This window comes from Bos mutus, chromosome 11 (assembly GCF_027580195.1).
Source record: "Bos mutus isolate GX-2022 chromosome 11, NWIPB_WYAK_1.1, whole genome shotgun sequence".
Taxonomy (NCBI): domain Eukaryota; kingdom Metazoa; phylum Chordata; class Mammalia; order Artiodactyla; family Bovidae; genus Bos; species Bos mutus.
In genome coordinates, this window is record NC_091627.1 from 93,462,797 (window position 1) to 93,489,007 (window position 26,211).

The 26,211-nt window shown below is 56.8% G+C and overlaps 1 protein-coding gene across 16 annotated transcripts in view; it reads left to right on the forward strand.

Annotated features, from left to right (window-relative positions):
- DYSF (dysferlin) overlaps window positions 1-26,211 on the forward strand; it is a 225,314-nt gene that overhangs the window by 106,682 nt on the left and 92,421 nt on the right. For all 16 annotated transcript variants that reach the window (XM_070379785.1, XM_070379787.1, XM_070379790.1 and 13 more), the window contains 10 exons: window positions 916-1,108; window positions 3,430-3,585; window positions 6,835-6,966; window positions 7,051-7,217; window positions 8,017-8,131; window positions 8,410-8,515; window positions 8,766-8,908; window positions 10,377-10,550; window positions 25,202-25,295; window positions 25,740-25,817. In XM_070379785.1, the coding sequence (XP_070235886.1) occupies window positions 916-1,108; window positions 3,430-3,585; window positions 6,835-6,966; window positions 7,051-7,217; window positions 8,017-8,131; window positions 8,410-8,515; window positions 8,766-8,908; window positions 10,377-10,550; window positions 25,202-25,295; window positions 25,740-25,817 (1,358 nt within the window). The remainder of the gene's footprint in view (window positions 1-915; window positions 1,109-3,429; window positions 3,586-6,834; window positions 6,967-7,050; window positions 7,218-8,016; window positions 8,132-8,409; window positions 8,516-8,765; window positions 8,909-10,376; window positions 10,551-25,201; window positions 25,296-25,739; window positions 25,818-26,211) is intronic.

Sequence of the window (26,211 nt, forward strand, 5' to 3'; positions counted from 1 at the left end):
TGACTGATGTCCTGTTTGCGAGTCAAGGGCTTAGAGGGGGTGGGGCGGCCCGTGCCCTGGAGCCGAAGTAATCTGGAGGAGTCCTGCCCGGTGAGAAGAGCACAGAGGCCGCCACCCGCCCCTTCCGCCCTCTGTGACCCCTGTGTGCGTACTGACTGACCCTGGGCCTTGGTGTGGGCCGGAGGAACCATATAAAGGGGCGCCCAGGCAGGGAGCCCAGCCTTTGGATGAGGGTGGTCAGAGTTCTACGCCTCCAAATAGGGTTGAGTTTAAACCCAACCCCCCTACTGGAGGCTTGGGGCCGTGTTTCTGGGACTGCGTGTACCCCCACCTCCTCTCCAAAGGCTTCCCAAGGCAGAGGGTTCTGGGAGGGGTGCTGTGGGGCCGCCCTGGGTCGACCCATCTGTGCTGCTGGCTGCTGGCCTCCCCACAGCGTCTGCAGTGGCTTGTCAGGGGTCCATAAATTTCCTTCTTGAAGAAAGTGTGCGTACAACAGAATGGATTCGTTTCAGCCAAAGGCAACTTAGTGCTCAGGCCTCTGCTCTAGGAGGGTGCAGCGGGGGCAGGAGGGACCTACCGGGCCTCTGGGGGCTTGCAGTCAGTTGGGCAGAGGGGATGCACAGGTGAAAGAGGTCACAGAACTGGAGGCTGAGAGGGTAGGTTCCAGACAGGCAGCCTCAAAACAGAGAGGTACTTCAGAGCAGGAGGCACTCTGGCCAGGGTGGTTGGGGCAGGCTTCCTGGAGGAGGTGGCTGGAGGAGGCACCCAGGGCAGGTGGAGCAGCCAGCAGGAGGCTGAGGGTTTGAGGCCTGTTGTGAGTGCCTGTGCACACGTGTACACGCCTGTGTATATGTCTGGGCCCGGGTGAATGCTGGGCTCTGGCTCATCAGGCAAATCCGTCTCTGTCCGTCATAGCCAACCCCTGGGTGATGTCCAGGAGATGCCCTCTGCCACCCACCTGGACCAGTACCTGTACCAGCTGCGCACCCGCCACCTGAGCCAGATCACCGAGGCGGCCCAGGCCCTGAAGCTCGGCCACAGTGAGCTCCCTGCCGCCCTGGAGCAGGCTGAGGACTGGCTCCTGCGGCTCCGTGCCCTGGCTGACGAGGTAGCTGACCCTGCGAGGTGCCTTCCTTCCCGCCTGGGATGTCAGAGCTGGGAGGGGCAGGGGGATGTCTGGTCCAAACTGGCTCTGTTGCTGGGTAACCTTGGGGAGGTGACTTAATCTCTCTGAGCCTCCATGTTTGCCTTCAGAGGGGATACTGGGTGTGGTGGGGCCCAGCCCAGAATCTCGCATGTAGTAGGTGCTTGATAAATGCCCCCGAAGAAAGAAAGTGAAGTCACTCCGTCATGTCTGACTCTTTGCTACCCCATGGACTGTAGCCCACCATGCTCCTCCATCCATGGGATTTTCCAGGCAGGAGTACTAGAGTGGGTTGCCATTTCCTTCTCCAGAGGATCTTCCCGACCCAGGGATCGAACCTGGGTCTCCCACGTTGTAGGCAGATGCTTTACCATCTGAGTCACCAGGGAAGTTCAAAAATGCCCCCAAATATGCTCAATAAATGTGCTTCATAAATGCTGCCGATGGCTTCCCAGGTGCCTCAGTGGTAAAGAATCCGCCTGTAGTGCAGGAGTAGCAGGAGACGTGGGTTTGGTCCCCGGGTCAGGAAGATCCCCTGGAGGAGGGCGTGGCAACCCGCTCAAGTATTCTTGCCAGGAAAATCTCATGGACAGAGGAGCCTGGTAGGCTTCAGGCCAGAGGGTCACAAAAAGTCAGACATGACTGAAGAGACTTAGCGCAAATGGTGCCAAATATGTCAGAATCCGGGGCACCTGGTCCAGTGCCAGGGCCCCGTTCCCCAGGGACCCAGCCCCACCTCCCCACCTACCTGTCTGCCTCGAGCCTGCCTCACAGGACCCTGTGTTTCCTGCCTGCCCGGATGCTCCTAAGCCCCAGGCTTGAGGAGGCTGCACCTGTAGTAATGTTGCGTCTACACCCTGAACCCTCTGCTCTCCGGGGTCAGATGCCCCCACCAGGTCTCCAGGGAAGCAGGCAGGCCACAGATGTGTCTAGAATGAGGAGAAAGGTCTGCCCATATGTCATGGGTGGACACAGGTGCTGACCGCCCTGGCCAGAGCCATGTGGGACCCCCAGGGAGGGAGGTCGTGAGGCATGATCTCTGCAGAAGGGGTGTGCAGAGAAGGCCAGAGCCTGAGTGGGGAGAAGAGGGCCCAGGAGGTGGAAGGGGTGGTCTGGAGGGGAGGTGGCCTGAAGGGTCAGTGTTGTCTCTTCCCCAAGTGGGGCCTCTAACATATGACTGGTTACTTGGGTGCCACTGTGCTGCTCAAGCCCAGGATGACCCTGGAAGTGGCTGTGGACCATCCCCTGGGGCGGGTCACAGACTGCCTTCCACATCTTGGCCCAGACTCCGGAACCCTCAGCGCAGACTGTGTCGTGGCTGGGAGTGGTTAAGGTGACAGGAGCACTAAGGATTGTGGAGGAAATGGGAGGGAGCCTTTCTCAAATTTGAGTGTGCTTCAGAATCCCCCGAAGGGCGTGTCAGCACAGGGTCCAAGCCCCACCTGATCTTGCATGTCTGGGGTGGGGCCTGAGCATCTGCACTTCCGGCAAGTTTCCAGGTGGAGCTGCGGGACCACACTTGGTGCTGTGGTTAGGGACACATATTTAGAATCAGAAAAGCCTGGCTCCTCACCTCTTTGAGCCTGAGTTTCCTCGCCTGTGCTGCCTCCCGGCTGCAGGGGTGAAGTGACACGCAGGGAGACGCTAAGGGAGGGTGCCGGCCAGCAGCCCCTCCCACAGAGCACAGGCCTTGGGAGCAGATGGATTTAGCCAACGGACCACCTCTCCTGAGTGTGGCATCTGGGAGCAGTGCTCCATAGAGGTGTGGAAGCACTCCAGGGCCCTCCGTTTTCAGAGCCCTGTGTCAGTGGCCCCAGAAAAGGGCCAGACCCCCGAGCCCCTGCTGTTAGAGGGAGAAGGGCCCGGTGTCCTCTGGGAAGAGGCTCGCCTTCTGTAGATTCATGGCTGCTCTCAGGAGTCGGGAAGGGGGTGGCTCTTAGGTGTAATGTCATCTCTAGGGTCAAGTCAGCATTTCTCTACTCCCCAGTGGAGGGGTCTAAGAACTTGGGGCTCCAGGCAGGAGGGTCTCTTCCCAGAAAATGTGAATGCACATCAGTGAATTCCTGGTGGGCTACTCCTGTGAGCTGGGGGCAGCCTGGCATCCTCTCCTTGAGGGCTCATAGCTGCTGAAGATACAGGTGCCCAGCCAGCTCTGGGGAGTCAGGGGACACCCGAGGGTAGGAGCTTGGAGGAGAGGCCTGTGGAGGCTGGCTCACTTGTGGTGGGCTGAGGGCGCGGGCTGGGAGGTACCGTCGTCCCTACCCTGACTGCCACCCTCTCTCCAGCCCCAGAACAGCCTGCCTGACATCGTCATCTGGATGCTGCAGGGGGACAAGCGGGTGGCGTACCAGCGGGTGCCTGCCCACGAGGTCCTCTTCTCCCGCCGGGGCACCAGCTACTGTGGCAAGAACTGTGGAAAACTGCAGACGATATTTCTGAAAGTGGGTTGTTTTCCCTTAAGTTGTGGTCATACTCTCTTACCCCTAGGGTGGTCCACTTCCCTCCGGTTCCCTGTTTTCTGTCAGGCTCAGAATTTCAAGGCTCTGCTCTCTGAAGGGACCGAGGGCTTCCACAGAAAGACTTCCCTTCTCCCCTCCTCCCACAAAGTCCCTAGACCCCATGCACTTGGTTTGGAAAGCGAGTAGGTGAGAATCAGGGGGTGCTTGGAATGAATGGGGGGCTGACCCCGAAGGCTGTGCTCCTCTCCAGCCAGCTCCCTGGTGGGGGCGGCCTCAGCCCTCAGCCCCCACGGCCAACCTTTAGGAGTCCTGGCACAGACCTGCTTCCACCCTCCAGAGGGTTTGGCTCCAGGCAGAGTCACAATCTGGTTAGAGTTCCTCCCCGTATTAAGGCTGGTGTGTGGGCGCTGGCTGTGCCCGTGGCTCTGCTCATCGGAGGCCTGGGACCAGGTAACCCTGTCCCTTCTGTCCTTTGGTCCCCACCTCCCCTGCCCTTTCTCCTCCCACCCATCCTTGCCCCCCCACCGTCTTCTTTCAGCCTTGGGGGTGGGTGACAGGGAAGTGAGCAGGTGCCTGAAGATGCCTGCTTTCTTCTCCGGGTTCATGTGGGGATACACGAACCTTGGTCAGGGGGCTGTGGCCGGCTGGTCGGGACACAGTTCAGGGACACCCCTCTCTGAGCTGTGGCTGCTGCGGCCCAGGCGAGGGTCTGCGTGTGGAGAGCCGTCACTGAGGCTGCTCTGATCGAGGAGGAGGCCTGGGGAGTGAGCCTGCCGCTCACTGCATGGGGCTGACTCCAGATGGCTCTGCTGGCCTCATGAACTGCTTGGCCTTCAACCTTCCCTCCCCTGTCTCTTCCCATCCACACCAGAGCCTCCTTCCATCTCACCTCTTCCAGGAAGTCACTGTGGACTAACCTTAGCCTCCAACCTCTGAGTGGCTATTGGCCGATCCATTCATACACTGGCCAGTCATTCTCGCTGCCCTCTGAGGTGGGCAGAGGAGACAGCTTTCAAAGGCACAGTGTGTGTGGACAGGTTGTAGGTTGGCTGAAATACTGTGTGTCCTTGGGCAGATTGCCCAATCTCTCTGAATGCTGTTTTCCTACCTATAGAATAAAGATCAGACTGCCCTGATTACAGCATTGAGCATGGAATTAGGTAGCACAAGTCAAGGGTCTTCCTGGAACTAGGTGATCAATGAATACAATTTTTTTTCTTCTCTTCTCCCCTTTTCCTTCTGGGGAGCTCTTTGCCCCCTGGGGAGAGGAGGCTCCACCAGCATCGTGACTGGAGGCCATCACAAAGCCAGGGATGATCAGAAGTCTACATGCAGGTCATTGGTGCTTCAGAGGAGAGCTGGCTTTGCCTAGAAAGAGGGCAGGGGTGTGAGGCAGTGGGCTGGCCCTCCCACCTGGGACATTTTCCTCATGAGATCCCAACCTCCTAGCATCCTGCTTTCTTCTCTCCCAAGACAGCTCCTTGCCTGGTTGGGCAGATGGGAAAGGAACTCCAGGAGCGGCCACATCTGAACAGGGTTAACCAGACTGTCAGGCTGCAGTGGAGGTGAGGCTGCAGGAACGGGCCTGGTAGACGCCTGTGAACGGAATGAGCATCAGGCTCTGACCTCTTGGCCCTGCAGCCTCAGGGAAATGCAAACTGAAAAATTTTTCTGATCCCAAGCAAGAAAAAAAAAAAAAAAGATATAAGATTGTTTCTCGAAGTCTTCCCCACTGAGTTTATGAGCCCCGCCAGTAGCTCCTGAGCAAGCTCTACAAAAATGTTGGCAGCAAGCAGAGACCAAGAAAACATTGGTGTTTCTTAAGTTAAACCAAAGTTGGAAAAAATGAGCACCAGCAGAGAGGGAGAGGAGCCCCAAACTAGACATTTCTTTATTTGCTGTTGCTATTTTGGGTCCAGCAGGCTGGCCCTGTCTGGGGGAGGGCAGGGGAGAGACTGGGGGCGGATGGGGGAAGAGGGGGGTCAGGCATTCCTGCCATCTCCCTGGGGCTGGTGGTTTGGAGGGGAAAAGGCTACTAACCACCCCAGGGGAGAGGACACCGAAGCAAACAGTCATAGGGAGGTTTCCGAGGGGTGACACTTGGGGTCAGGGGCTCCTCCAGGCTTCACTGAGGATGAACCAAGACAGAGAGGCTGGGTGAAGGGTGAGATTGCTGATGCCCTGGCATGACCACCCCTTTCTGATCCTCTTACCTGGCCTGGGCTCCCGCTCTGGGGATCCAGGCCTCTTCTACTGGTTGGAGAGCCTCCCTTTCCTCCTCTAAACCCACCAAAGTGACTTTCTCATCTCATTCAGCTCCATGTCCCAGCAGAGACACTCCTCCAAGCTCAGGCACATGAAGCCTGGATACTTAATGTGTTACTTCCTCTAGGGGACTGTGTGTTATTCTGAAAGCGAGGCACTTCTGTTCCTTAGGCCATATCTGACCCTTGATTTCAATCAAATGGTGAAGCAGTTGTGGAGAATAAATGTTTTATGTTGGGTTGTTGTGGTTATTCTGTTTTGGCAGAGCTTCTGAAAGTTTCAGGATAAAAAGCAGTTGAAGACCAGTGAATAGCGGTTAACATGCTGATAAGCACTTGAAAGGGTGGGGATATCAGATGATACAACATCCAGCCAAAAACCCCTGAAAAAAAAAAAAAAAAAACCAAAACTGAAACTGAACAGAGAGGCTTTAACCTCTCCCCTTTTCAGACCTTTCTTTCTCTTATAGAGACATGTTCTAGAACCGCACCATCCAATATGCTAGCCATATGTGGTTATTTAAATTTAAATGAAATAAAACTAAAAATTTAGTTTCTCAGTCATACCAGCTACATTTTAACTGCTCAGTTGCCACATGGAGCTGGTGCATTGAACTCTGCAAATGTAAAAAGCCATTTCCACTGTAACAGAAATTTCCACGGGACCATGCTATTCTAGGAGAAAGCAGAAGTGAGGATGCGGTGGGAGAGGGGAGAATGGGGCTCCTGGTCTCGACACAGCCCGTCTCTGCAGAGAGCACCTGGATGGGAGGAATGCCGTCTTCTCTTTTGATGGGAAGGAATCTTGGTGAGGTTTCTCAGTCGTCTGTGAACTTCTGAGAAGTCCCCCAATAGGGCCCACCCTGATGGGGTGACAGGCTGGTATGCCCAGGCCTGGAGGCCCTGCAAGTTGAGACATCCTGACTCTGAAGGGGACTGTGGGTTTCTTTCCTTCTCTGGTACCCAGTATCCGATGGAAGGGGTGCCCAGAGCCCGGATGCCGGTGCAGATTCGGGTCAGGCTCTGGTTTGGACTCTCTGTGGATGAAAAGGAGTTCAACCAGTTTGCTGAGGGCAAGCTCTCCGTCTTCGCTGAAACTGTGAGTGCCTGACCGCCTGCCCACCCTGCCCCCAGCCCCTGAGCTACTGCAGGCCTGCTCACTTCCCTGTTGCTCACTCTCCAGTATGAGAACCAGACCAAGCTGGCCCTGGTTGGGAACTGGGGCACAACTGGCCTCACCTACCCCAAGTTTTCTGACATCACGGGCAGGATCAAGCTACCCAAGGACAGCTTCCGCCCCTCAGCTGGCTGGGCCTGGGCTGGAGACTGGTTCGTGTGTCCAGAGAAGACGTGAGTTGTGGGCAGGGAGGGCTTGGAGATGTGGGCAGGGAGGGCTTGGAGACCCCCTCTGCCCCAGCCATTTCTGTGAAAGGGTCTCTGTCTGCTCTGCCCCTACGTTGGTCATAGTGACTCCCTTGAACTCTCCTGGGCTCACGAGGCAGCATTCTCTGCTCAAAGGGCTCTAATGATCAGAAAGTCCTTTCTGATTAAACCTAAGCTGACATCCAGTAGACTTTGCATCCATTGGTTACAGCCCTTTCCTCCAAGATACCAGAGAAAGCCTGCTCTCTCCTCTGCATGTTAATCCCTCTCCCGTCTCGGTCCCTCTCCCGTCTCAGGCCCCCTCTCCCTTAGTGCCTCTCAGAACAGCCTTATCCTTTTCCAACTGCATTGCCATCTCTACCTCTTCCTCCTCTCTCTTTTTCTATTTCGGTTGATATTCAACAGTTTTTTTTTTTTTTAACTCTTTAAAAATTGAAGAGCAATGCCTATCGTAGTCACCTACTCAGATCTTAAGTATGTAACCTGATAATCTTTGACATTTCTGCAACTATCTACTGAGCTTCAAATTCCCACAGGGTATTTGGAGTCTTCAGTTGGTTTCCCTGTTTCTTTCTCTATCTTGGTGGTGACGTTGTCTTCCGTCCCCTTGACTCGCTGCCCTTCCTGTCTCTTCCCCTCATCTCTCCTGTTGTTGGTTGGAAGTGAGGCTGACACAGAAAGGTTGGCCCAGGCCCTGGAGTGCTCTGCCGGAGGGTGTGGATGGGTGGGGGTGTTGGCAGAGACTCTGACTCACCCCTGTCCGCAGACTGCTTCACGACACTGACGCTGGCCACCTGAGCTTCGTGGAGGAGGTATTTGAGAACCAGACCCGGCTCCCTGGAGGCCAGTGGATCTACATGAGTGATAACTACACGGATGTGGTAAGGGGGTGCTCTGGGGGCAAGTGGGCTCTGCTTTCCCAGGGTCCTGGGCATTTAGGCCCAGGAAGGGCCTGTGACTGAGAGAAGAACGTTCTCCCCTGCTCCCACAGCCCCAGCACCCACGCTTGGGCTTTCACAGGGCCCAGTGAGAGGTCTGGCAAGGGTCGGACACGGACCCCAAGTGACACCTGGGGCTTTGAGAGTGTGCAGCGTCAGGTTGCATCTTCTCATCTCCCCATCCGTCTCTTCTCACGCTTGCCTGACCCGTGTCACTCTAGAACGGGGAGAAGGTGCTTCCCAAGGATGACATCGAGTGCCCGCTGGGCTGGAAGTGGGAAGATGAAGAGTGGTCCACGGACCTGAATCGGGCTGTTGATGAACAAGGTGGGCGGCGTGTGGAGCCCCCTGAGCACCCAGCAGTCTTGTGAAGCATGTTGGTGGGGACAACTAGAGGCAGAGCCCTTGGACTTGGGGTACTGGCCTTCACTGGGCTAGTTCATCTGGGGGACCTCCTGGGGAGTCCTTACTTCAAACTACAAACCAGGAATCGGTGGCCACTTGAAAGTCTGTGAATGTCCTCTGAATGCTGAGTGGGAGATGGCCAGGCCATGAACGATGGGCGCCTCTCCCCCAGGCTGGGAGTACAGCATCACCATCCCGCCGGACCGGAAGCCGAGGCACTGGGTCCCTGCCGAGAAGATGTACTACACACACCGGCGGCGGCGCTGGGTCCGTCTGCGCCGGAGGGACCTCAGCCAGATGGAGGCGTTGAAGCGGGTGAGCCCGGGGTGGAGGTGGGCAGAGGTGAAGCCCTGGGCAGGGGAGGCCAGCTGGGCACAGTGCACACCTCTGTGTACACACGCACGCAGGGGGGCGTGTGCAAGACAAGCACTCGAGATGCTCGAGATCACGTGTCGCTCACACAGGTGCTCATGGACAGAAAGCACCCAAACGCCCAGGACTATGCGTGGGGATGTGTTCAGCATCCCCTGGAAGGGGTGAAGGTGTGCCTCGGGCGTGTCTGTGGCTGGGTGGCCTTGGGGCAGAGTCTGAGATAGGAGCTTGGCTACCTGCAGTTTGTTGAGGCAGAGCTCTCGGGTGCCAAGAGCAAGACTGTGGTCCCAGGCAAGACGGTTTTGACTTGAACTATGGCTCAGAAAGGGGCTCAACCTGGAGCACCACAGCGCTCTCCTCACCTGGAGGCAAGGGGGCTGGGTTTGTACAGCCGCAGGCCCTGTCTTCTCCAAGGGCTCCATGCAGCCCTGCCTGCACCTGCTCCCGGGGTCACCCAGACGCTCACGTTCTGCGTGCCTGCCTCCCCGGAACCCTCTTGGCCTGCGTCCTTCCTTTCCAGGCACACGTTGGAATTTTGGCTCGAGAACTAGGCCTCCCCTCCAGTCCAGGAATAGCCTTTGGCATGACCCAAGTCCCTTCTCTCTCTTTGGTCACAGAGAATCTAGAGAGGAAGGTCACTGGGTCCCAGGAGAGGCCAGGCTTTTGGGCTGTTCCTGGTGTCATGAACCAGACAGACGCCACTGTGCCTATGAGGGCACCCAGGGGACAGAGGCGAAGTCTTGCCAGGCGCTGTGCCTCACCTGCCCGCTCACCACCGGCATCGCCCCGCAGAGGGACACAGCCAGCCTTGGGACTGGCACTGAGCTCATGGCCCTGAGGATCATCTCAGGTCATGAGATGGCGGGAAGGGGCTTCTGGGACTCCCTCCAAGATGGGAAAGGGCCCCCTTGGAGGAAGTCTGGGGGGTCTCTCCGCACTGTTGTAGGTCTCACCTCGTGGAGAAACAACCTATGTCTGGGAAATGAGCTATTCATTTTGCCTCCGAATTGCAGATCCATTTCCTTTTTTATAAGTCGGAATATGAAGAAGAAAAAGGAAATTACAAGGAAACCTTGGATTCACGAAATCCACCTAGAATCCAAATAAACAAACAAACCAAAAGCCCAGTGTTTTCATCACTGCTCAGTCTACCTTCCTTTCTTGGCTCCTTGGATCTCCCCACAGCCCAGGGAGCCTCTGATTTCCTGACCTGGGACTCTTGTCATTGCAGAAACCGCTCAGAAGCCCCTCCTCCAGGGGTCCCTCCCAGGTTTTCCTACCTGCAGGGTGATGATGCAGGGTGTGCGTGTGGGGAGTCCTGGAGGGCAAGAAGGGCACAGCTGGAGCCCAGCCCGGGACTCCCTGCCAACCTGCCAAGCAGCCCCTGAGTCTGGCCTGTTCTCCCATGCAGCACAGGCAGGCGGAGGCAGAGGGCGAGGGCTGGGAGTACGCCTCGCTCTTCGGCTGGAAGTTCCATCTGGAGTACCGCAAGACAGACGCCTTTCGCCGTCGCCGCTGGCGCCGCCGCATGGAGCCCTTGGAGAAGACAGGGCCTGCGGCTGTGTTTGCCCTTGAGGGGGCCCTGGTATGTGGCCATGCCTTTCTGGGGTCGACTGGGTGCAACATGTTTTTCCAGGGCTGCTTAGGGCTGACGAAGGTGAGGTGCAGGGGGCCCCGGGATGGGACTGTGAATTTGGTCCCCTGGGGTTGCATGTGGGGATATGGACACCACTCTGGGTATTCTCCTGAAACAGAATAGCTTGTTTCTTGGCACCAGAAGACCCACTACTACTTTGGCAATTGAGATGGGAGCAGGGAGAGGGCCTGGACTTCTGGTGCTCTGACCTGTGACTGAGGCCAAGGGACCTGTCTCCTCTGAAGAGGCTAACTGGCCTGGGGATGGGCCTGGGAGGCTTTGGCCCGGCCCAGGGGAGTAGCCAGAGGGGTTCAGAGACCCTGAATGTCCTCGGGTGGACTTGGATCCTCCTGAGGCAGAGGCTATCTCGTGGGCGTCCCGAGAATCTGGGGAGAGAGGTGCCTTAGAGACCCCTTCCCAGAGCTAGTGGAGTGAGGGTCAGATCAAAGTTATCCAGGGTCTGGATGATGTGTTCCACAGAAAAGATGTGTTCACGCTTCCTGGACGGACCACGTGGGGACATTTGGGACCAGGGGATAGCCTGTCCCCTGCTCTGTTGGTCTGGGGATTTCCGGAGTTGGGGGTGAGATGCCCATGAGGAGATGTCACCTCTGAAATCCAGATAGGACAGCCTTCCCCCTGGGTGGGGGACAGGCCTTTGCGCTGTGACCCATGGGAGTAGGTCTCACCAGCTTTACTGGCTAATAGAATCTGAGTGTGTCTTCATGAGCCCACTGTGTGTGTATTTGAGTACATATAAGTGTTTGGTCTGGGTGAGGAGCGGTGGGTCTTAGCCCTCAGCCAGGAAGTACAGTGGGGAGGGCCCCCCGACCTGATGGGATGGCTACAGAAAAAGGAGTGGAAGCTGGCAGTGGCCCTGAGGGGGCCTGGGCAGGGCCTGGAAGCTCGGCCACTCCCAGGACCTACGGGGGGCCATGTCCAGGGGTGACGGTATGGGAGATGGAACCCCCTTGGGGCCAGGTGATGTCAGAGGCTCTGGAGGGAGCCCCTCCCGGTCTGGGGGCCAAGTGGTAGGGAGGCTGAAGGAGGGGGCGGAGCTCTGGGCTCTCTGGGCCCCTGAGCTGGTGCTCAGGCTGGTGCCAGAGGGCAGGGGGTTGGAACTGCCACCCAGGCTGGAGCAGCCGCGGCCGGGGATCTCTTTGTCCTGTTGGAAGGGGCCTGGCTCGGGCACAGGGCAGGGCGTGGGGGAGCTTGTGTGGCTTCCACTGAGGGGCAGGGAGTAAAGACCTTGGCAGACCTCAGAGGCAGGGCCAGGTCTGAGGGTGCTGCCCCCTAAGGGGACAGGGCTTGTTTTCATCAGATAGAAATGCAACCGAAGTGGGCTGAAGAGAGGAAAAGAGCTTAAGGCTCAGATGGCTGGGAATCTGATTCACCACGAGGTGAATCAGGCATCAGGCCTGGCAGGAGCCAGGGGCTCACACAGTGTCCTTGGGACTCTGTGTTTCTGACTCGCTCCGCGGCCTTGGCCCCATTCTCACACTGGCTTATTCCATGTGGTGGCAAAGATGGTGCCCGTGACGGAGGCTGCCACCGTCTTTACAGCCAGCAGAGCCCAGCTGGCCTTCTCTCTTTCCTCACAGCTGGAGACCCCAGGGGGGAGAGTGTACTTTCTCAGGGAGGCCAGGGCCATCTCGTGTGCGACTGACCAGCTCTCCTGGGCCCTGTGCCCATGCCAGTGCCTGAGCCCGAGGGTGAGGAACGGAATGTTCTGATTGACTGTCTTGGGTCACGCTCCCCTTTTCTTTGTGGTCGACAGCCCCACCAGGTTGGGGAGAAGAGCATCTGAGAAGGAAACAAGACTCACCGGTGCTGGGCACAGAGTGCAGATGACCACGGCGCTCTTGAATAAGCAGTAGGGAGCGAGTGTGGACTGTCGAGGGGAGGAGGAGCGCCCTGGTCAGAGCTGGGATTTAGGGCCCTCATCAGGTAGCCATGGAGGATGGCAGGGGAGGGAGAGCCTTCCATCACGAGACCCCCAGGAGGCTTGGTTAGAGATCTGGGAGCAGGTGACCATCTGGGGTGGGAGCCAAGAGAGTGGAATGGACGGAGGTAGAGTGGCAAGGCTTGGGGAGGGAAGGGTCAATCGGGTGTCAGAGGCTCCGCCGGATGGGCAGTAGGGCCACTCCCCTCGCCAGGCTGTGGGGTGGGTGGGCCTGGGGCTGCGATGAGTTCACGGTTGGCCCTGGTGAGTGTGACACACACCGTGAAGTGCTGTGTGAGGAAGATGGATCTGGCGGCTGCCTGCCAGGCAGCCCCAGGGCAGGGAGACCGGGTGTGTGGGGGGCTGAGCGTCAGCTGCGAGGGGAGGGAGGGGGCTGGGAGGAGAGAGGGCGCCAGGCCAGAGGTGGCCCCGAGACACGTGGAGGGAAGCGTGGACGGCTCCGGGGCTGGCGGGGATTGAGGGGAAGAAGGCGAGCGAGGCTGGGGGACCCACTGCCAAGCTTTCATGGCTCGGTGACTGGGAGAGTGAAGGCGGGCATTTCCCAGAACTGAGAAACGAATCCGTTTACTCTTTACGTGGGAGAAAATGTGAGGGAGCCCTGAAATCAAATGTCAAGTCAAATGGGAAGGTGACTGGTAGTGATGCAGATGTGAGCCGCCTGTGATCTGTGGAAGAAATCAGGGCAGTGAAGCCTGGAGTCCTGGGGGAGCTTTGCTGATATAGGGAGCCAGAGGCGGACAGTGGTCAGAGTGGCTGGATCTGTGAAGACTGGAGGACACAGTCTTTAGGTGTGACCAGCATTTGGACAGGGCCACAGGCCCATTGGATAGGAAAAGACCACCCCTCATCAGCATGAGAGCACACACACAGATGCGTGCGCACACACACACACACACTCACACACACACACTGTCCTTCCATGGTCACGTTTACCTGCCTCCTGCCAGGACCAAGGACAGCCTGGGTGCCCATTCCCGAGTCTGCTGTCCTTCATCCCGGGGAGAACTGATGCTCTAGCATCAGGGCAGACGGTTGGGTTTTCTGGACGTCAGGACCAATCTAATTGTTCCAGGTACTGGCCTTTGCCCACTGGTCACTGATGCCTGCTGATTCCCTTGGCAGGAGTGTGGAAGTGGGTGGGTGAGGCTTCTGAATGGCACCGGTTTGGTTTGAATGTTGCTTCCTCTGCTTCCACTAAGGATAGGTTACTTGTCTCTTTAGCAACTCTGTTACCTTATGAAAATTACTACATCCATGGGTCCTTGTAAGGAATGAAGACATAACCCATGTAAAGAAGTGATTCTGTTTTAATTGAACTTAGGATCTATCTAGGGATCTTGTTAAAATGCACACTTTTGATCTGATGTCTGAGTGGGGCTTGAGAGTCTTCATTTCTAACAGGCCTCCAGGGATGCTGACATTGCTGATCTCAGGACCGTCTTTGAGTAGCCAGGATGTCAGCTGCATAGAACATCCTGAAGATGAGGGAGGCAGTCATATCGGCCCCCTACTTGAATGAATGCCCCTCTGGGGGAGGGGGGCTGTCTCTTCCGGGCTGAAGGTGTGTGGCCAGGGTCCTAGAGAGGGAGGCAGGGAAAGGTGACATGTCCTCTCTGTTTCTTTGTGGGAGAAGGTGATCTTTTCTTCTAGTGATCCGTCTGATGGACCTGGCTCATGGGAGACCCCAGTCTGATTAGGAGGAGGGATATTTACATCTGAATGCAAATAAGCCCAACACAATCTGCATCTTTGAAGTACAGACTGAGAGTCATTCCAGAGTGACGGCATCTAATGGGAGAGCTTCTTGGAGGAGGCCCTGGGGAGGCAGAGCTTGGAGGAACCCAGGACTGTGGGTGGTGGCCAGGTAGCCTTGCTGGTAATCTGACATTTCTAGATGTCTGGGCCCAAGGGCCAGGCCTATGGCGCCCCCTTGCCTCCTACTGCCCGTCCCCTGGCCCATGAGTCCACCAGCAGGCCGGGCCTCACTTGCCAGCTCCCCTCCTGAAGACGTCTCGCTGGAAGGCAGGCCCTGTCTGCTCATTAGCACGGGCAGCCTTTCCCTGAAACCTTCTGCCGGGGCCAAGCCTGGCTCCCTCTGCGGAGCGGGAGGCCCTGGCTCTGTCTGCTAATCGTCTGCTGTCTCCATCGCGAGCATTATTTTATTTTCGTATTATTCTTTTTCCAGCTAATATCCTGGCATTCCCAAAGACACCGGGTTTCATAATCTTCCTGGCGTTCCCAGGGAGCTGGGAAGCAGAGTACAAAGCTGCTATTATAGCGTGTTCCATCCAGCCTCCCTCTCCTCGCCCCACACCCCTCGCTGCCGCCGCCACCGCCACCGCCGGCTCCGACCCAGTCACCCCCTCCCGACGCCACCGGCCTCTCTGAGAACCCTGGTGACGGCTGCTGGGGATGAGCTCACAGAATCCATCCTGTGGCCCTTGCCCTGTGCCTGCCCTCCTTGCGCGAGGATTTTTCCAGAGCCCCGTCTCTGCGCTCGGCCTGCAGAGTCTGGAAGGGTTTTCTGAGATGCCTGAGCCTGGGCAGGGAGAGGAGGAGATGCAGATTCGGCCAGTGCACTCCTCACCCAGGAGATTTTTAGAGCTGGAAGGAACTCTCCATCTGGGTGCTTGACATTGGGTGCAGAGCTGTGAGTGTGCATGTGTGATCTGTGTGCATGTGTGTGTAAGCCTGTGTGTGGCGTGTATGGATGTATATGGTGTGTGCAGTGTGTGTCTGTGTTGGGTAAGGGTGAGGCCTATGATTTTCTCCAGTTCTCAAGAAAAGCTAGGGTCTCAAATAGAGTAAGAATTACTAAAATCTCTTTTGCCTTGTGCCAAAGACCAGGTTGAGAGCTATATGTTCATTGTCTCATTTCATCCTCACAGTGACCCCAGAAGGCTGGATTTTATGATTATACCCATTTTATAGTTGGGGAGACGGAGGTTCTGGAACTACGCTAATAGACAGGTGTGGCTATTTAAATTTACATTTAAAGTGATTAAAATAAGAAAATTCAGCTCGCCAGTCACACTGGCCACATTTCAAGAACTGAACTGCCATGCCTGGCTAGTGGCTACCATTGGACAGTATAGAACAGTTCTGTCTTTATGGAAAGTTCTGTTGGACAGCGCAGCTCTAGAACTCTGAGCCCTAATGTGATCCCAGAAGAAACGGGCCTGAGAAGGCGTTTGCCCTGTAGCACGGCATGGTCAGTTCTAGAACCAAGGCCAGGCTTCTCAGGTTCATCTCCCCACTGCTGTTAGGGCATGAAGTCCTCCCTCACAGAGGACCCTTGAGTGGGGTCCCAGGGAGCTTCCTGGGCAGGGTGCAGCCCCCTCCTCATCTTGTAGCCAGGCAGCGTGCCCTCTCTGGGCAGTTGGAAACACTGACTCCAGCCATGAAGCCTCCAATTGGTTGGCAGGGCCGTCTCTATGGGTCCTGACCTGAAGTGCGGAGGATCCATAGAGACAGGAATCCCCAGCACCAGTCAGGGGCAGAGAAGGGCAGCTGGGGAGTTGGAAATGCTAGGAAGGGGGTCAGGGAGAGGTTGGTGCCAGAGAGGAGTAATTTGGGGTTTGAACTGGCTGAAAAGGAGGTCAGATGTGGGTGGGGAGGGCAAGGCCCATCTCTGGACCTGGATGAAATCTGGTGTTATGTGCAGGGCACCTAGGCATACTTCCTAGAGTGGGTACTTTGAGTGAGGGCAGCTCCCGGGAGATGAGAGGCCTTGGCCTTATTAAGTGGCCAAGGCCCCTGGCTGGGTGTGTGGGCCATTGGAAGGTGGCTCTGTGTCTCTTGAATGTCCTTGTGGAGCACTTGTCACACCTGGTATTGTGCTGTGGGGAGAGTTGAGGGCTGCTGACTCCCTGCATAGAAGGACCACCTGCATGAATCCTCTAAATATGCAGACTTCGGGTCTATCTTGCTCAAGAGCTGGATGCTGAAGCCTGAGTGTGTCTGTTGAAACGTGTGTGTCCATGGACCTGAGACAGAATGTCAGCACAGAGGCAAGCCTGGACCGGGTGTTCCAGTGGGGTGAATGTGACAGGCGTCCCCATGTGTGCCATTATACATGCATGAGGGTCTGCGTCCACAGTTGCTAGGGCGACCTTATAATTTATCATCTGGTCTGCATGCATGCTAAGTCGCTGCAGTCGTATCCGACTCTTTGCGACCCTGTGGACTGTAGCCCGCCAGGCTCCTCTGTCCATGGGGATTCTCCAGGCAAGAATACTGGAGTGGGTTGCTATGCCCTCCTCCTGGGGATCTTCCCTACCCAGGGATTGAACCTGTATCTCTTATATCTCCTGTATTGGCAGGAGGTTCTTTACCACTAGCGCCACCTGGAAGCCCATTGTCTGGTCTAGAGACTTAAAATTCATGCTGGAAAACAGGCTAAGCTCGGACCATTCCAGGCCAACCAGGATGTACAGTTGTCCTGACTACAGAGGCACTCTGGCATGGCCTGAAACCCATTTGAGTGTGCTCTGCAGACTTCAGAGACCTGGAAAGCCTGGAGGGACACACACGTACACACAAACACAGACACTCGCGCCAGCCCACACGTGGCATTGTGGATTCTCCAGGTTTCCTAATTCCACTCTCAAGTTCCCGGGGGGCCGGCCAGTAGCTTTGTAAGGAGTTTCACAGCTGCTTTCAAGCCCTGGCTCCAGCTGTAAATTAAATGGGGTTGCACACTCGCCTGCTATTCCACTTAAGGTTGCAATCAGCCCTGATTGGGAAGGGAGGGCTGTGTGTTCCAGAGCTTCCTCTTTCACAGGGTTCTCCTCCTCTGGCCTGGCCTGTGGGCCTGTGTGGGGTTTCCCTGGAAGCTGGGGCCAGGCAGCCAGGGCAGGGACGCGGGTGTGGACTCCCCAGGGCCTGACTTGGCACTTAGTCCCATCCTACCCAGATCCCTGCTCAGGTCCTGAGCTCTGATAGGAAAGCAGGAGCTGGGAAGAGCCCTGAGGGGGTCCCGGGAGATCCTGGGCTCTGCCAGCGGATTTCCCAGGCGACCTGGGGGAACACATGAATCTCCAGGCCTCAGCTTTCTCACTTAACTCACGGAGGTGCTAACAGCACAGCAAAAATAACCATCTCCCCTACAGAGTGGGCGCTGGCAAACGGCGGCCCGCGGCCCAGTCCGGCTCTCTGCCTGTTGGTGTAGACGAGGCTGTGTTAGCGCGGCCACGCTCGTCCTTGTGCGCGTGGCCTGCGGCTGTCGTCTGGCCGCCACAGCCACTGGGTGGCTGCAGTAGAGCCCTCGGGCCCTGTGTGGACAAAGCTGAACTGTTCTAGAGCCCGCGCTGCGTGCCAGGCAGTGCCCTCTGCCCTGTTCGTGTGCCGTCTCAGTTAGGCCTCCTGACAATCCTAAGAGGTAGGTGTTTATCGGTGCTCCCATTTTACAGAGTAGCAAACTGAGGCACAGAGGAAACAAGCAACGATTCTTTTAGTGGTATTTCCTCAAGTAATAATTCTTTTTCACACCTGAACATTATGGAAAATCTTGCGGATAGTGGTGGGGTTGTACAGGGCTTAGAGCGCTCTTCTCTGTATCTCCATTTGTTGATTGCGTGTCCCAGCAGAGCCCAGGTGAAGAAGAGATCCTGGCGGGTCACCTGAGGCCTGTCTGTTGTACAACTGGCTCTCTGGAAAAAACATTCAGAGAACAAATCCAGCTCTATCTGCAGCATTTGCCGATATGGTGTAACTATCCGTGCCATGGCCAGTTTCAAGCTATCCATGTGAAGTCACAGACTGTGGGTATAGAGGAGACGGGCGCAGCTCACCGCCACACAGCGTTTATACAGTTTCCACCTCACAGACACGCGAGATGGAAAGCGTGTCAGGAGCAGGTTCACAAAGGTCGTGGGGTAATTTGGAAGTGATGAGTTGGAGGATTTATTGCCTTTCTTTTAAAAATAATTTCTGAAGTTACACGTTCATATGATTTAATTTTTACAAATGGCTGTGTTTAACAAATGGCTTGCGAATGGCCGGAGATTTAATGATCTCCCCTGAGTCATGCCAGCCGGCTCCAGCTCCTGCTGCTCTCGAGGGTTTCCTGATCCTGTCTACTTAAAGCAAGAGATGGGGGCTCCCCATTGCAGCACGCTTCCTGTCTCTTTGGCTCCATCCTACGAGGGAACTGAGTCCTTCCCATAAGGTGGAGGTGGGGTGCGGCTGGCCCCTGAAGCCCATAATCTGGACTCTGCTGGAGCAGGGTCTCCCTGGGGGCCCCTGGAGCCACCTCGCAGGCTCCACCATCTCCTGGCCACCGTGAGCGTGGCTTCTGTGGTTCTGTCCCCCACTCACTGAGCCCTGCGGAGCCCTGCTGCTCAGCTTGTGTCTTTTTGCCGCATCCACCTTGACTCTGGCCCCTTCTGCTCCTCCTTGCCTCCACTTTCTAGATCCTGAACCAGACCTCTGGGCCCTGTGTGGGGGTGTGAGTGTTGTCAGAGGAAGGAGGCATGTGTGTGACAGCCCATGTGCAGAAAGACTTTCAGAAACACCAGTGGTCTGGTGCTTGGTCTTGGATCCCCTTTAGGTGGGTCAAGGAGTCCCCTTCCTAGGCTGCTTCTTTCCAGAGAACCTCCCTACCTCCTCCCGGTGTGGTGGCTGGGGTACCGGGACGTCCGCCTTCAGCAGAGGAGGTGGCTTGGCCACTGGCTCGGGGTGGGGGTGGCCTGAAGGAGCCGGGTATACCTGGGAAGGAGAGTTCCTCACCCTCCTGAGCTCAGGCACCTCCAGGGAGCCGAGGCCGCCAGCAGGGCAGCCGCGGGTTGGAGGCCGCCCAGTCCCTGGGTGAGCAGCAGGCTCCCTCCCACAGCTAGCCCCAAGACCGAGTGCGTGGCCACAGACCGCGTGGCTGCCAGCGCCAGCCTGGGAGTCACATCGGCATGAGCTATGGAGGCAGGAATGTGACTGTGGGAAACCCAATGCCCCGGGCCTGGCCTGGGGAAGAGTGTCAATGTAGAGTGGGGGTGAAGGTGGGTGGGTGGAAACCAGACCGTCAGCCGGCCCTGCAGCCTGGCTCTGCTCAGCGCTCTGTCTGAGTGAGAGCACAAGGAAGCCAGCCCTACTTCTCCCAACTCTGCCCTGCCCTGGCCTCACTCCTGTAGCCAAGTCTTCCCTGATCTTGGGGGTGGGGGTCAGGCCTTCAGCGTGCTGCTGTTCCTCCTGTTCAGCACCCTTCTTTCTTCTCCTCCGCCTGAAAGCCTTCCTGAACAGGGGGCCCACTCTGTTCCATTCCAAATGGCCCCTCCTGGGGGGTAAGTGAGCCTACATCCCGCTCTTTCTCGGGTGACATCTGACTCTGAGCTCCAGGAGGGTGTGAGGTGCTGTCTGATGCAGTTTCTTTCCCTTTTCCTGGGACTGTAGACCCGAGCGCTGTGCACATACCTTAGGGTGGGGATGCTGGTGATCCATGTGATAAATCTTCGCTGGATGCTTACTAAGTGCCAGACGCTGGGTTGGGTGCCGGGGGATGAAGAAATGTGCGTGCCTTACTTACACACGTGGACAGATGGATGCAGCAGAGATGTCTGGAGAATTTGGGCAGGGGCTGCTGAGGAAGGCAGGGCAGTAGTCAAGGAAGTGTCCAGGCCTCTGATGACTGAGCTGAGGAAAGAACTTGTTAGCTTGTCTGGAGGGCATTCCAGGTGGTGAGAACAGCCAGTGCAAAGGTCCTGCGGCAGGGGGATGGTGGTGGATTCCAGAGTTAAAGTCAGAGGACCGGGATTAAGGGGGGGAAGGTATTTCTTAGCGTGAGACTGGTGAGATGGAAGAGTTAAACTGGCACCACTGAATCTGATTATGTGCCAGGTACCTGGTCAGGGCCACGGTACATTTCATTTAATTTCCACCAGTGGCTCTCAGCTGAGGACAATTTATATCCCACGCCCACCCCAGGGAACATTTGACAGTGTCTGCAGATGTTTTTGGTGGTTACAGTGGAGAGCTGGGGGCAGCTATGGGCATCTAATATGTAGCTTCCAGGGATGCTGGTAAACATCCAATGTACAGGACAGCCCCCATAACAAAGAGTTATGCAGCCCCAAGTGTCAGCAGTGCCAAGACTGGAAACCCCTGCATTTGCCTCAGTAGCCCATCGAGGTGAGTGTTACCACGATGGCCACTTCACGGTGAGGAATCAGTTTCAGGAACTGGATTTTCCGGTGGCATCCCCAGCTGCCTCCTCCAACCCATGTGGTGAGCTCCAGGCACATTCCCCCCACCTTCCCAGTGTGTGACGTGGAGCTCGATGCCCGGGGGCTGACAGCCTGATGTTCTCTATGTCGAGCTTCAGGGTCTGTAAAATGAATGAGTTGCCCTGATGGTCTGCTCTGCGCATGCGCATTGCAGTGTCAGGGAGCTGCAGGTCGCTCTCCTGCCACACGGCAGTTGCCTGTGTTTGCCGGTATTGAGGACAGAGCAATGACAATCCCTGTTGTAAGGTGGTAAGGTGTTGGCAGGATTCCGAGGTGAGGATGGATGCTGACGGTGGCACCTTGGGTCATCTCCGCTGAACCTTCACTGGTCTTCGCTTCTCCTCTCTGCCGACACCATCGCTATCTCAGGGTGTCCATCCCTCAAATCAGTCTCCACCCAGAAATTTTCTTTAGCCCCAAATAATTCTCTCCAGAAAATATGAGATAGGAGAGGCACTCACAGAGACGGGGACTCAGGCCTGGATTTTATTCCTTGATCAGTAAATGTTTGCCGAGGGCTTCTCTGCTCCGGGTGTTGCAGGAGGCCCTGTGGACATGGCAGTGCCCTTGTGAGGTTTGCATTCTACAGCCCGGAGAGACAAGAAACAAAAATGTTCATATAGCAAACACGCAGGGTGGCGAGTGGTGTGAGGAAAAGGAAAGCTGAAGAGAGTAGAGGGCTGTTTTGTGGGGTTGGGGTGTGTGGGCTGGGTGTGCGGTGGTGTGGATGTGCGGTGGTGTGGATGTGAGCATGGCTTTTGACATTCGGACGGGGGTGGCCTCTCTGGGGAGCTGACATTTGATGTCTCCACAAGCAGCAGTACCTCTTTTCCAACTGGAATGTGGGAAAGACCTGGCACAAAGCACGTGTTTAATAAACACAAGCGGAATGTCAGAAGGGAGGGCAGGCGGGAGGGAGATGCTTCCCAGAAGTTCCCAAACCAGCTTTTCATGAGGCTGCATGGTTTGCTTTGAGAGAAATTCCCTGAACCTGAGCTGTGCACGTCCACACGTGAAAGCCGAAAGTACTCTTCCAAGTGGAAAAAGCGTGGCGCTGGATTATCTGTGTTAATGCACAGGTTGATCCCTGACCTGGGCGATGGGCTGGCCTTCATCATCAGCTCTCCCCAGAAAGGTGTGTGCTCATTCATTCATTCATTCACTCTTCCTCCAGTTACTCCTTGAGCACTGCTGTGGGTGAGGGTTCTGCTGGGTACACGGTGGGAACTGCCCAGAGCTCTCTGTGAGAGGGGCAGAGAAGGAAAACAGAGATTTACAATGGAAGGTGGTATATGTAGTAAGAGAAAAATGTGGGGTTCTGTGGGAGCACCTAGGAGGTGCCCAACTCCCAGCAAGGTGACCTTGAAGGTGAGACTGGACATCTGAGGAGACAGGCAGGGAAAGAGTAGGGCAGAGCGAACACTGCAAGGGGCCTGGGGTGGGAAGGGGGCCCTGGGGGTGGTTTGCGTGTGGAGGCAGCAGGGCTCTGGGCCTATGGGAGTGAGTGTCCTGACTGCAGCGGACTCAGTGCAGAGGCTGCAGCCAGACTGGGAGGAGGGCTGGCCCCCACTCTGCTCCCAGGGTCTGAAGGGGATGTGTGAAGAGCCCAGGTGCCCCTGGGAGGGTCATGGGGCCGGAGGATATAAAGCCACTGGCTGCTGCGTGGGTAGAATTCTGCCCAGTGTGAAAACCAGGCTGACTTCAGGACTGGAGCTCTTCGGGGAGCTTAGCGGGGGCCCCTCAGCCCGGCTCAAGGTGTGTCTGTTGCCCTGGTTCTCCCAGCTTCTTCCCACCCTTGGCAGCAGATGGGGATGGGGGTGGACAGAGGCCCTGTGGACCAGGGTGGATGGCTGCGGGCCCCTTCTGAAGGATGGGCGGATGGAGGCGCCTCGGCAGCATGAGGGCCATTCCTGGAGGAGTGCGGTTCTGCCTCTGGAGGGTGTCACCATCAGTGCCAGGGCCTGCCAAGGGCCAGGACTGAGCTGCTTCTGAGGCACCTGGCCCTGGCCTTCGTGGAAACCCCAGGGAGGAGGACGCTTTTCTTCATCACAGGCCGGCAGCCGTGCCTTTGGACGGAGACCCAGAAAGTGCTGCCAAAGGCCCAGCCACAGGCCGTTCAGTGGGGCATGGACGGCCCTTGCTGGCCCCCGGCGGGGAGAGGAATCGGGGGCCCGTGGCTGCCAGAGGTGGCTTCCCTCCTGACACTCCCCTCAGCGCCCTACTTGTGAGTGGAGTGCGTATGTGTGTGTGGCTGGCTGAGATGAGGGGCTACAGAGTCCCTCCAGACTCTCCCCCCGCCACCACCCCAAGGTGTATGAGCTGCTGGGGGCGCTGAGCCCTGTGGCACCTGGGGGCTGGCCACACCGTTTCTAGCTTCCTGACCTGCTTTCCTGGGCGTCCCTGCACCTGATGGGCCCCGAGTCGGGCCCCGCCTGTGGCCTTTTAGACCCTGTTACCAGACCCGTTAGCTGTTGGACTTGGCAAGGGTGGCGGGGCCGGTGCTGCAAGGCCGGGCTCACACCTGCCGAGACCGAGGATTGTAAACGTGGTGGCTTTTGGGCTCTCACCTGTGCGCTGTGTGACCCCCTCCCTGCTCTCCTGTGTGTGTGTGCACATGTGTGGATGTGTGTGTGTGTATGCACGTGTGTGTGTGTGTGTCTGTGTGTATTGAGAGAGACTGACTGCTTGACTCACTGATTTTGATTTCTTCCGGGACTGTGGCTTTGTGCTGAAATGTCCACTTTTCCAGCTCCTGGAATAATTTTGAACAAATACAGGATATATGAATACCACCCCTGAGCACAATTACTGACTTCATAGTTTATGACCTCTCCCCTCACCCCACCCCATGCTTTATTTCTCTCATAAGATCATTAATAGCAAATATTTATTGATTTATTATGTGCCAAGTTGTGTGCCAACACAGCATATAATTCATCTTCTTAACAATCAGGCAGCCTATGAGACACACTGTAGAACTCTCCCACACTCACAGATACTTGGCGCTTCCCTGGTGGCTTAGATGGTAAAGAATCTGGCTGCAGTGTAGATTCTGGGTCTCCTGTAGGAGACCCAGGTTTGATCCCTGGGTCGAGTCAGGAAGATCCCCTGGAGAAGGAAATGGCAACTCACTCCAGTATTCTTGCCCGGAGGATTCCATGGACAGAGGAGCCTGGTGGGCTACAGTCCATGGGGTCACAAAGGGTAGGACATGATTGAAGGGGACAGGTGTCCAGGGAGGCTTCTTGGACCAGGGGCCTGGAGCTAGGCCCTGAGGGTGGGCACGGTTTGGAGAGGAGGAGCATGTCAGTGGCCGCGCCTCTTGTATTTGGAGGTGTGGGTGGGGGTGGGGGTGGGGGTGAAACTGCAGGGCCTGGGGAGAGGTGGAGATTCCTGGGAACTGGCTGCTGCTGGGTAGAGGGCAGTGTGGCCCAGCAGAAGGGCCTTGGGGTGTGGCTACGCTGGGTGGGCCTGGGTGGGGTGAAAAGGCCATGGGAAGGGAGGCTGGGTTTTCTTTCAAGGGTGGGCGTGCTTGGGTTTTGGAAAGAGGGACTGGAGCAGATGACAGTGTGAGGAGAGGGGAAGGGCCATGCAGAGGGATGGCAGAGGAATGCTGTCCAGCTCTCCCTGGCCCTTCTGCTGGGCTCCTGCCATGAGAGGCTGGTGGAACTTATGTCCTAGAAGGCCAGGTCTGGAAGGGCGGGCTGCCGTGTGATTGGCACATTTCCTGTTTTTTCCGGGGGCCTTGACTCCTGCTGGGGCTCATCCTCGATGAGGGGGTGCCATGTGGCAGAGGCGGTGGTGGAGGGATGCAGGGCACCGGGAAGGCGATTTATGGCCCAGTGGCCAACGAGGACAGGGGCGGGGACTGAGCATCTAGGTTGATGCAGAGCTTCTGAGCCTGAGTGTAGATGCTCCCCCCTCCCATGCCCTTGTCCCCAGCCTCAGGCTCCTCTGACCCTCAGCACAGTGGGAACTGGTAAGAGATGAGAAGACACAGCGCAGCTTCTCTGCAGAGCTGGGGACCCAGCTGCGTGCCTGTGTGTCCCCACACCAGCCCTGTGTCCAGGCAGGGGAGGACAGAGATGCTGTTTGAGGCCCTCCAGACGTGGGCTCCCCATAACCCCTACCCTGGGCAGACCCCTGATGGATTCCACCCTACCCCAGAGAGCCCCTTGAGTCCCTTCTTCTATCGAACTCTAACCTCTGGGGCTGGAACAACTCAAAACCCCCTTCTGGCTTGTCGGGTCTCCGCTAGAAAGGGAGAGGCTTTTCCCTGTGGACTTGACATTGGGATCTGGAGTGAAATTAGCGCTTTAGAGCCTTGTCTAAAGGACCTTGGAGACCTGACTATCTGAGCCAGTCTCCCCACCACCCCCAGCCTCTGGGGTCAGAATCTGCTGTGACCAGCTCTGTGTCTCCAGGGTGGCGTGGTGGACGACAGGAGTGAAGATTCCGTGTCCGTCTCCACCTTGAGTTTTGGTGTGAACAGACCCACGATTTCCTGCATCTTTGACTGTAAGTGATGTTTGGAGGTATCTACAGGGGTGACATGGATGGGTCACCCTACGTTCCTGGGTGTGTGGGTTGCGTGATCAGGTGTATGTGTGGGGGCTGTGGAGAACTGCGTCTGTGTTGGTGGGTCAGTGTCGTGTGTGTGTGTCCATGTGTGGTATATGTATCAGTGCTGAGCCTGAAGTCCAGCACTCAAGGCACGGTGGTTCATTTGACCCCGTCCCCCTTCCCTGCCCCCTCCCCAGTGCTCACCAGGCCCAGGACACATTGTTCTGTGGCTCCGCCTTTGGGCTGTGGTCTGCTCTCCTGATCCTGAGAGTGTGGCACGTGTAGTCTCTTTCGTCCAGCCCCTCTGTCCACTGCTTTCTAGAGACGCGCTCCATCCTCCAGCCCCTGATCCTGTCACCCCCAGCCCCTCACTCGGCATCTGTTTCTTCTCTGGTGCAGATGGGAACCGCTACCATCTACGCTGCTACATGTACCAGGCCCGGGATCTGCCTGCAATGGACAAGGACTCTTTTTCCGGTAGGTGGGGGGAGTGGGGAGAGCTGGGGACCAGGGACTGAGAGCTGGGAACAGAGGCGTAGGGCCTTCGGCCCACAGGGAACGTGTCCTGGGCTTCCCCTGATCGAGACGGGGTGCTGTGTCTGTTGGGTTTGTGGAGGTGGGGGCTGCTGTCAGCCCACTGTGTCTCCGGGTTGCAGGGGCCTGCTTGACCTCTGTGGGGTTTGGCTTTACTGGCCGTCGCCCCCTGAAAACCCCTCTGGCCTTGGCCCTGGGACACCCCTCTTTCTTGGCCTCCTGCAGCTTTCTGCTCCACCTGTTCCTGATCAACCACTTCACTGCCCCTTGAGCCTGATGCCCCCGAGGAGTTCCGTGTGTGTTTTCTTCTTTGGACACTGGGGTCCCCCTACCAACC